Source organism: Triplophysa dalaica, chromosome 12 (assembly GCF_015846415.1).
Source record: "Triplophysa dalaica isolate WHDGS20190420 chromosome 12, ASM1584641v1, whole genome shotgun sequence".
Taxonomy (NCBI): domain Eukaryota; kingdom Metazoa; phylum Chordata; class Actinopteri; order Cypriniformes; family Nemacheilidae; genus Triplophysa; species Triplophysa dalaica.
In genome coordinates, this window is record NC_079553.1 from 3798888 (window position 1) to 3810434 (window position 11547).

Below are 11547 nucleotides of genomic sequence, written 5' to 3' on the forward strand. Positions count from 1 at the left end.
ACTCACACTCTTGTCATTTCCATCCTGTATTACTTTCTTCTGCAGAACACAAAATAAGGTTTTTAAATAATGTTGGTAACTAAAGAACGGAAGTACCAATTTACTCACATTGGTTTTGTGGCCATACAATAGAAGTGAATGGGTATGGCCTTCGTTCAATTATTTAAAATATATTTTGTGATCTGCAGAATAAAATCGTATGGGTTTGAAATGACAAGAGGGTGAGTATTGACTGAATTTTCATTTTGGGTGAATCTTTCACTTTAATGGCTTCTAAAAGAATCACAAGCAGGAACCTAAAATATAACATGTGTCACGACATCTCAATCCATCTCCAGTGTTTTGACAAGTCAATGACAGCACATGAACTTAGTTTCCTGTGTTTTTATACATGTTTTATTTCTTGTGAATGGCAACACCTTGGGCAAAATGCAAAAAGACACTCTTTCCCCTACATGTAGTCTGAGAAACAAGAATCGCAAGTGGGTTAAAAGATCAGTTTGCGATCTCTCATTCAGGTAGTGCTTTCATCCCAAACAAAACTAAAAAGCTTGAACTGATTGCAAGACGACATGAAGCATCTCTAGTCTATACACATGCATGGAATGAATTAAACTTATATTCAATGTTTTTCACTTCAGTCATCTTTGCAATTCATATTCAGCAGATTTTCTCTCAATCGAAAAAACGTACTAATCAGTGATTGGAACAGCAAAAGCGACGGTTACCCAGTTATAATGTGAATGCGTGCGAGTCCTGGCACCTCAGAATCGGAATGTAAGTGATGAGGGGTTGCATGAGCAACATGCCATAGATGATATAACATAACTTGAGGGCAACGCTAGTGAACAGCATAGCAGGTCTAAGTTAGTTAGGTTCCCTCACATCCACTTGAGGTAAATGCATTCACAGTGTTCCAAGAGGTCAAGTGGAACAGTTCAACTCAAGCACTATCTCCATGTGACGTCTGGGCCCTAAACCTGTGCATATACATAGATCCCCACCCACCCTCTCTTTACTGCTTGTGTATTCAAACACAAACATCTACATCTCATAAACAGTCTCTAAAAGCATAAGAGACAAATTCAAAACCACATTTCAATCCCTTTTCATTTGCTTAAGTAAACCTTTGTAGTACAAGTGTCTTGTGCATGTGTATACAAGAGGCTTGCATCAGACAGGCCTCTTCTACATAAGGCTTGAGAAGCTTTATGTGTACACTCAACCAAAGTTGTCCTCCAGTGGGTGCACCACAAATTTCACAGTCTCCCACATTCACTTGAGGTGTAAACCGGGTACCGTTTTAAACTTGGCTACTGTGTTAAAGTGATCGGCAGCATATCATACAGCATTCGTCCAGGTACTTCCAGTCCCAGGTGAGACAGGTTTTTTTTGCTGTGCTTTTCTCTCGTTTGCAGTCTTTTATTTTCATCTTGAGGTTCGTTAATGCCTTTTAGTAAAACGAAAAGTAATCCACATTCTTTGTGCCTATCCCTTCCATCCTTCTGCAGATTTGCAAGTTTACCCATGTTATATTTAAGCATCAGCCCTGCCCATTGCAGCGAGTCTTTATTTTCGGTGAATTTCAGGCCTTTTGCTTTGCTTTTTAAGCTTTTGGGAGCAGTAGTGGCAGTGGCTCTCTCGTTTTACCTTACCCACCGACTCCGTACTTCCATCATTATCTCGGTCCTTCTACACAGTGCTCCTTGGGGTGCCATTTAAGGCAACAGTCTTCATGAAAGGGGTGCCAGGTGGCTGGCTGCTTGTTCTTGAGTTGGATGCACCCACTTCGAACACCTCGTGAATGGCTTTGCGGAAACAGTGGAAATTGTAGTCTATCAGTCCTGTACCAAAAAAGTCCAAATAAGCAGTTACAAAACAGAACTGAAGATCAGCTATTAATGAGATATTTTACCTCAAAATTTAAAAGGTTGTCCAAATTGTAGATTTTATAGGATGGGTCACAAGACAATGAAATTTCTGTCATCCTTTACTCACCCACAAGTTGTTCCAAACCTGTATAAATGTTTTTGTTCTGATGGACACAGAGAAAGACGTTTAGAAGAATGCATGTAACCAAACCATTCTGGGTCAGCATTGAGTACCATAGTAGGAAAATAATGGTAGTCAATGGCCCCCTAGAAGGGTTTCCTTTCCCACAAATCCTTAAATATCTTCCTTCGTGTTTTACATAAAGAAATTTATTTGGAATAATGTTTGTAACCAAACCTTTCTGGGTCACTATTAACCACCATAGTTAACGCACTAGTTAACATGTTTGGAACAACTTGGGGAATTTTCCTTTTGGGGCAAACTACCCCTTCCATGATATACCAAAATGAACATTTTTTGTAGCAAAACAGAAATGGTGTAGCCTACCTTTCCGTTCAAAACTTTCCTCTCTCAGGATGCAGACCAGAGCAAGGAACTTCGTGACCTCTTTCAGGTAGAGCACTGTGGTGTTGTTGAGTTTGATGATGGCCATTGACTCCTTGTCATACGCACTGCCGCTACCATCCTCCTTTAAACTACACGGTCAAATCACAAGTCAACGCAAGCCAATAGCTTTTCGTGAAAGAAAACTAGAAAGCAGTTCTTCACTAAAGACCAAAACCAAACTTGCATCCAAAACAATAGATGTACAATAATATTCACATCTAGGCCTTTTGCAGACTAGTCGAATTCTGCCCAGCCATTCATTAGAAAGGGTGTTCACATTCTTTGGTCCATATAGTGTATGCACTTCAATATACGAGTAGCCACACCATACCAAATCTCACCCGTAAATACAAGAGACGTCTATGACCACATCGATCATGTCACAGCAGAGCTCGTAGGACTGCATGTCCACCGGTGAGCTGTCGGTGGCGATGTAAATCTTACTGACGACGTCAAACAGGAAGGCTTTCTCGATCCCTGAATTCTATTAGGAGAGAAACACATACAGAAAAGCATTACATAATGCCCTGCAGCGCTCGATATAGGATCGCACAGTACTAAGAGGATAATAAAACATGCATGAGCACGGCTGCAGTGGAGATGATGGAGCGCATGAAAAAAAAGCTATTTCCACCACACAATGGAAGCATTTTCATTCCAGCTGTGTATTACCATTTCACTTTAGACTTTAAAGTAAATAAAACATACAGATATGAAGATGTTGAGAAGGTTCTCCAGCGTGGGAAGCTGAGGGATGAGCTTCTGCACCACTTTACTGAAAGCCTCGAAGATTGAGTGATCGTAGATGCTTGTCAGATAGAAACTGTGGAGGACAGACATAAAAAACGGTTGATAAGATCAGACAAAAGATCTGGGAATGACTATTTCTTAAAATGCTGACCCTCTGATATCTTGGATATTTATACAATTATTAAAACGGTTAGTAATGGTAATGTGCAACGTGTTTGTAAATGAAACTCTGACTGCATTTACAATGTCAACCGTTTGCAATGCTTAAGCCACATATCAGATTTTATCGCATGCACGCAGACAACTAATTATGATAAAGTGAAGACTTAAGAAATGAATCTAGGCCTAGTTCGTTTATGAGTAACTTTCTCACAACATGACTAAGCATTTAATACAACAAATGCAATCTCACAGGCACTTGAGTGTGTGAAGTATGCTTTTGAAAAAAGAATCAATGTTGCATTGCTTATAATACAATATAAAATAAATAGATTTATAATATGATTTCTCTCTCTACTGGACCTAGGCATTAGACCCTGCGGTGTAAATGCAGAGCATTTGTGAACACGTTTAGGTACACAAATCTGTCGACAAATGAACAAAGATATTCGTTTAGCCATGTCATATGACTCCTTTAATGAACTAAACAGAATTCCGAAACATCTTTAACATTTGACGACATTAATTAACAGTTTGCTAAATAAACTTTGATTCTATGACTTCTGTACAATCTTTTCTGATAACAGAATTATAGAGGCTTAAATCATTTAACATCCCTTATTTGCAAGTCAATAGACAAAAAAATGCAAATATGCCATGTGTTCACCTGAGGTGTAGTTTTTCCAAGCTGGCATCTGCGAGATCATCATTAGCCCTCTGGTGTATGTCCCTCTGGGTCTCAATCTTATGGTCATCAGACAAGCCATCTACTTTATGGATAAACACTTCAAAATTGATCTCCGGGTTGACCCTATATGCCCGTGAAACTGTTAGGTGGAGTCGGCTGAGGGCCTCCACATAGTCATCCTGTGACGCAGAGGAAAAATGCAGTGCGGCATGAGCTGCCATAAAATTGCGATTCACAAATTCAGACTCCTGAAATGTGCGACATCTTTACACTGTGAGCTTAAAGAAACACACAAATGCTTGAGGAAGATTTACTTCAAACCAGAAAACTCTGAAATCTATTTAAAGACATAACAGAAATAACAATCTTCAAAACATAAATACTTCCTTACACTGTACATAGGGAGGTATTCTATGGTTGAAAAGTTTAAAATAAAGACAAATGGACTGCATTACATTCAATTATGATGCAAGACACACATCTATTTACAAATACGTTGTTTGGGTGTATAGAACAATTAGAGTCAAGCCTTGAAATTCCTGTTTCACCTGTGCATCGATGACAAATATCAAGGCCCCGGTTCCTCTGAAAATCATCTCATAGTCAAAGGTCGGATCAAAGAAGTCGACTTGTCCAGGAAAGTCCCAGATCTGAAAGTTGACGAAGGAGCTGCTGGAGATGTCATCTTTGTAGATCTTGTTGGTGCTCTCCAAAAAGAGGGTCTCGTTGGGGGACATCTTATGAAACACCACCTAATCATAGAGACGGTACACGTAAGTTTCCATTCGCCCGATGGGAGCATAACAAAGCCTAGTCCACGAGTCACTTCTTATGAAGAGGTTTTTTGGTGGCAAGGATTAATTCTCAAGGGGCTCAAAGGTTTGCTCTATGCTAATGTGAAATCATACGGTCAAAGTAAGGCAAGCCATTTTAGGGCCTGACCATTGACAACACAAAGACCAAACAACAAAGCTAGATATTAATGTTAAAATGAACAACGCGAGACAAAGTTAAGTACACAATAGGTGTGACAAATGTCATTTATATTGCACAAATATAATACAAGGATTTCTGCTTGTGTGAACTATACCATCTGCATTGAGAGGGTGTGGTGGGTGCCGAACGCATGAAGAACTTTTAATGTGAATATGTCACGTGCCAAGTCAATGTCAAGCGAGTCAGCACAGCCTGAACATGGGACGTGTGTTTTGCTTGGCAAACTGACCGAACGTGTATCTTTGGCCTGCATGGTATCATATGAATGCATGTCTGGGTTAGAAATAGACTAGCTCTAATGGCCGTGCTTGGAGATCCAGCACATGGCCAAAGAGACCGAAGCGTGCCCCAGAGAGCGTGATGTTGCCCGGTTGCTACGGGACTTTGCACCAGTGCTAACTTGCTCGGCTAGTCATCGGTCCAAATAACATCCCTGCCACCTACCTTCTGTATAGACGACTTCCCGCTCCTGCGCAACCCCATCAGAAGGATTCTCGGCTTGCTGTCGGTGGATGAAGAGCTGTCATCGATGTCGCCCTCCTCTTCTCCATAGCCGAAATCTTTAGGAAACGAATCGGCTACCCCGTAACTGTCAGCCAGCGGCGCCTCGAACTGGATCGACATGATAACCCCCCTCCCCAACCCCGTTAAATTGTCACTCGCCCGATTTTGGCGCACAGCTGTTGCGCTTTAATCAGCATGAAATAAATGAGGACTGAATAAACATTAGACCGCTTTAAACTAAAAGTGCAGGACGACAAACTTATTACAGATTCTCCTTTAAATCTTCCGTGTCTTGTGTTTCCCTTCTCGATGAAACGCCTACTTGAGATCTACGTTTGAGGGTGATTGGACGGTTGTTAGGTAACTCGTACGCTGATTGGCTAAAGGAGGTGTCACTCTGCTTAGGTGTTATAAATGCGGGCGGGTCGTTCCGAATCATGTGCTCGGTGGTCACCTGACTGTTTTGGTTGAACGCAGTTTTTTGCCTGACCTTTCACCTGAATTTGCGCATGCTGAACAAGATTATTGATAAATGTTACTGAAGATAAAAACACGTAAAGGATACTAAAAGACTAAATGTAAAAACTAAGATGTTTTTTTTTCTGAATATCAGGCTTTGTAAATTCAGACTTTGTAACATTACAACGTTGACTTACCAAAACTCATGCAACAGACCACAGATAATAATGCTTTTGTTTCTTTTTTACTAATCTAAGGCAATATACTGGGTACACAGGTTTGGCCATTATCTCAGTTTTGCCAAATTTAGTGTAACGATCGCAAGAACGTTGCCTACGTAAGACACAAATATTACGTACATATGCTTTTTGTGAATATATTGTAGGACATTACACCAAACGACATATCAATTATAAACAAGATATTATTCCTAATTTTATCAAATTGTATTTGCTATAGGAGGGTTTAATTAGACATGTCGAACTTTAAATCAAAGAGAACTAATCTAAACAATTTGTGTGTAGGCGTCACGTGTTCTGTTATTGAGGTCATTATGGCAAAGAAAGAATATTTTTCGCACCTGTTCCTCTAAACTATTCCAGTAGATGGTGCTGTGAGCACATCCATCAAATATAAGGAACTGTCGATAATAATGAGCACCTTTTTCGATAAAACGTCGAAAAGGGAGCAGGGGGAATAATAAAGATAATATGTAAGTTGCAAATAACTTTATTCCTTCCTACTTTTCACTTAATGTATAATTCTATTACAGCCAAATGTAAGACATCAATGCATGAAAAGGAAATAAATATACATAAATATATAATTTACACATATTCATTTTTTACAATCTGTCTGATTGAATATTTTAATGCAATTCTTTGTTTACACCATAATACACTTGACTTTAGTTCAAATTGACTAATAAACTATTAATTATCAAACAGTCTATTAACCAGCTTGTTATCTACTTTACGGTAATTCTAACAAAAAATAAATCATTTTGAAATTTGATATGTAAATAGGAAAAAGTTTGTTAAATAATTTAATCCATTTACAGTGTAAAAGTCCATTCGTGCAGCAACATTTGTCTCCTTTGAGAGAAAATGGTGTTTATTTGAAGCCCTCTTCACTCTCCAAAATCTCAAAAAATTGAATAAATAAAATATTCTGTGCCGTTGAAATAGCCTCATAATATTGACAAGATATATTCAGAAGTGATTATAAAATCAATCCCTACCAAAAGATCATTTGAATATCATTTTGGCAATTTAACCATTCTCTAATCTAATAGACATTTAAGTTGTTCTCATATCTGTAAGTCTGTGGGAGCTGCTCGTCTGCTGCTGGCACTGCTGGCCAGTGATGTGCGACGGCTTGGTGACGCTCGCTGCGGGCTGTGCGGGGACTCTGAACTAGATTCTTCAACTGAATCAGGAGTGGTCGGCCTGCTCCTTTTAGCGTCGGACCTGGAGGAAGTATGACCTCGCACTGTTGCATAGGGACAGTGGGCCTTTGCCCCATCCAGAGAATCAGAGTCAGAGACGGTACCTTCTACAACTGTCGAACAATTCCAGGGCGCACTAGCCTTCCACGGCTTTTTTCCCACACAAGATGATGCGTGAGAGGAGTCCCTGTGGTGGCTTGATGAGTCTGAAGGCTCCTGCCTTTTCTTGGTTGGCGGTGAGGGCAGAGAATCCTCCACCTCTTCCTCGTCCTTTGGAGGCGTGATAGAGTCGCAAGGTGGCGAGCGAGTGTCGCTGCTCGTGTTGTTGGAATTGCTGTTGTGCTCTGTAGGACTGTGCTGCGAGTACTTTGGTGCATCGGATCCGTCTTTGTTTGGCATATCACTATGAACGGGCAAGAAAGCCGAGGATGAGTTGATCATGGGGTAGGCAGATCCATCAGGTGGTTTGTCAAGGAGAAGGTTGAATCCGCTGGTTGCAGATGCAATGGTGGTCTTGCGACCCGAGGTGCCGATGCACGTCTGATGCACCACAGAATCTTTCTTCATCTTGTTGGTATAGTAGCTCTCATCTACATCGTCCCTCAGTTGCGGGTAGAACTTCAAGATGGCCTTTTTAATTTTTTTGTAGCCAAGGTGCATGATCTCCAGAATGTTAAGGAACAATGAGATGGCAGCAATGCTTTGCATGAACACCATGAAGACGCTTTTCTCAGTGGGTCGAGATACAAAGCAATCCACCGAGTTTGGGCAGGGCTCCCGCTCACATTTATAAAGTGGATCCAGTTGGAAGCCATAAAGGAGATATTGCCCAGTCATGAACCCCACCTCTACGGCCGAGCGGGTGACTATGTGGGCCACATAGGTGTGGAGCAGAGACCCCCTCAATGGAGCTTTGTTCAGCTTGCCCTGGTCAATCTGCCTCATCTCGCGCTCAATCTTGCGTCGCACCTCTGCCATCTCCACATCCACAGCTCCAAGTTCACTCCTCAGTGCCATCTTTTTACGTTGGCGCTCCTTTTCCAGGGCACGGAGGCGGTAGAGGGCATGGCCCATGTATACCAGCGAGGGCGAGGATACAAATATGACCTGCAGCACCCAGTAGCGGATGAGGGAAATGGGGAACGCTTTGTCATAGCAAACGTTGCGGCAACCAGGCTGCTCGGTGTTGCAGATGAAGTCAGCTTGCTCGTCGTTCCACACGTCCTCTGCGGCCACGCCGAGCACCAGCATGCGAAAGATAAAGAGGATGGTCAGCCAGATCTTCCCCACCATAGTGGAGTGGATATGTACCTCTTCCAAAATGCCACCAAGGAAGTTCCAGTCTCCCATCTTCACTCGGGCATCTTTGTGTCTGTTCAGAGGTGAATCATGAAAAAAACATTTCTTATTTATTTATTGTGAAATACTTTACACATGAAAGTATTTATTATAAATAACAGTATTTGATCAGTTTAATACTTGCTTACATTTGAGTTGATTTTGCATTGAAAAGAAACAAATGGCAAAACTGAGAACCAATAGTTCCTATTTAAAATGTTAATTATATTTCAAATATATAAAATATTTAAGTCTTGTTTATTCATTGTAAATGTACATCCCCCCCCATAAACAAATGTGGAAGATTATGAATCTCAATTTATTTATATAAATGCATAAACCATGCATTTCTCATAGCATCTCAGATTTACATCTCAGATTGTTAAAAAATTATATATAGAGATTTTTGTTAATAGTAAACATTAAAACATAAACAGTGAAATAGCTACGTACCTTACTCACAATAGGAGAAAACAAATGAAATAAAAATCTTCATTGGTATTCAAACCAATAGACAATAAAGAAATAAGCTTGTCCAGCTGATGCCATCCTGGTCATCTACGACTACACAAAGAACAAGCAAGCAGCTCTGCTTAGCACCCACTTATACTCATGCAGGAGAAATCAATGTGTCAGTTACCTTACAACAGCATGGAGAGACTGCCGGTGCTTGAAATCCCTGCCAGTCATACATGCGCGACAAGGCCGCCAAAATATGTAAAAAATCGTTGGTGACCGGCACATCTGATGCAGCACATCACCTGAACTTGCCTGAACCCCAATCTTCTCTCTGTTGGTGTCAGAATAAACAGGGTCTGTTGGCAAGCCGGCTGCTTCTGAATGCCAGCAGCATACAGTGTGTCAATAACCAAGTACACTGCTGTAAACATGAAACGAACATTGAATTGATTCAGCGCAGCAACGCTGCCAAAGTATGCCAAGCGTAAATAAAAGATGTTATGATAAACTCCTCTTAGCTATTAGAGATGTCCCCATGTTTCCAGACAGGCTCATTGCATGTTATCCAGCTGAAAACAATACAAATCCTAATGGTTTTCATTACAAATACCACTATAAACTTTTAGTTGTTTACCATTGAACCCATCACAAAATGTATGTAGTGTGTTTTGGGTTTTATTCCGGTAGGATTTAATGGTGTTCTATTGATTACCATTCACACCATCTCACCCAACAGCAGAGACCCACAGAGACCAAAACAATTCCCATTATAACTCTTAATTACATTATTTTTTTTATTTTTTTGTTGGTTTCTATTTTTTTCACCATCATGTCATTCATGAACTGCGTTTAACGTTTTTTTGTAGAGCACAAAAAGATATTTTGAGAAATGTGTCGATGGTTTTATGTCCATATACAAGGGCAGTCAATAGGAGCCAACATTTGGTTACAAACAGTCATCAAAATATTTTTGTGTTCTGCAGAATAAAGTCATACAGGTGTTGAATGACATGAGGGTAATGGTGAAATAATTTTGTTGAACTATCCCTTGAAGTAAAATTGTTGAAATGCAAAAATGTCCCACAGGTTTGTTGTCTTTTTAACCTTTTTCCTGATTATGCACAGAAAACCAAAATGACATTATTTGTGTAATGTAAAAGAACACAACAAAAAGCGTGGTGTGTTATCCATGAGTGGTCACTTTCCCACACAGTCTGTGTTGGCACTATTTTTATTAATCAATATGAAACAGAATCAATCGGTCATGTCCGATTTCATACTCTGCTGGGTTCTGCCCAGTGTAATTAAGTTGTCTGCCAGTTGTGGCGATATTTTATTCCATTTAAAAGAAATCGATGGTGCAACCCCATTACACTCACTAATATGCATTTGTTGGTTTCAGCAGAGGCCTGTGACGTTCTTTTAGGGGCATATAAGGCAAACCCTGTTTCATAGAGCGAGTCTCTTAATTCATTGCACAATCTGGTTTGTATTGGGCATGTTTTTGATAATTAACTAAATTAAAGAGTCTAATAAAACCGTGCTATGACATGCTATGGGAATTTGACATAATAAAAGCTTAATAGGTTTGCTAAAATGCTTTTCATGCTCCATGATGAATTTTCTTTTTAATGCAATGTCCATCCCCACAAAAACCATATTAATGAGTCAAGTTCATTTATGTTCTGTGTTTAAATGTTAACAAATGTAACAATAATATTTGTGTTGTTTAATATTTTCCTGTTTACTGAAAAAGGTTGACTTATCCGAGTAGCAGCTCACTCATTTATGCTCTCTACACAACTTATACTCTTAAAAAAGCTGCTTCAAAAGGTTCTTCGCTCCGAAGACAGTATCATGTTGCAGCAATAAAACACTGCTCATTTTTTGCATGCAGTCAGTGCCAAAAGATTACATTTTTGATGTACGTTTAGGTGTCTAAGGCAGTCAATCATTTTCTACATACAACACTGAATTAGTTTAATATATATTATTCTACGGGTGAGTGATTTTCACATTGATTTCCTCTCTGGTATTCTTGGTACTGGTTTATTGTTCTGCTGGTCATAAAGCTGATCTGATTGGTCAGATAGGGGAAAATGTCTGATACAAGCCTACGGCCTGTTATCATGAACCCTGTATCTTATCCTTGAATAGCCTTAGAGGACTCGGGTAACATCAGATGTTGCCAATTGCTGTACATTTCTGAATAATACGTTGAAAGCTGACGGTTGAAAAACGAAATTAAAGTAGAATAGAGTTAGCATACTTTCGTTTATAAAACTTGACTGAGAACAAAAACGCTAGA

The 11547-nt window shown here is 39.9% G+C and overlaps 2 protein-coding genes across 2 annotated transcripts; both read right to left on the bottom strand.

Annotated features, from left to right (window-relative positions):
- Nucleotides 1–369: 369 nt before the first annotated feature.
- rragca (Ras-related GTP binding Ca) lies at nucleotides 370–5848 on the bottom strand. The gene is made up of 7 exons (XM_056763521.1): nucleotides 5477–5848; nucleotides 4585–4788; nucleotides 4016–4215; nucleotides 3148–3262; nucleotides 2781–2923; nucleotides 2380–2528; nucleotides 370–1844 (listed from the first exon to the last, which is right to left on the bottom strand). The coding sequence occupies exons 1-7, from the start codon at nucleotides 5654–5656 to the stop codon at nucleotides 1693–1695; spliced, it is 1143 nt and encodes a 380-aa protein (XP_056619499.1). The 5' UTR covers nucleotides 5657–5848; the 3' UTR covers nucleotides 370–1692.
- A 1456-nt stretch (nucleotides 5849–7304) lies between these two features.
- gja9a (gap junction protein alpha 9a) lies at nucleotides 7305–8792 on the bottom strand. Its single transcript, XM_056762422.1, has one exon. It carries the CDS (start codon nucleotides 8790–8792, stop codon nucleotides 7305–7307), a length of 1488 nt encoding a protein of 495 aa, XP_056618400.1.
- Between the last annotated feature and the right edge of the window lie 2755 nt (nucleotides 8793–11547).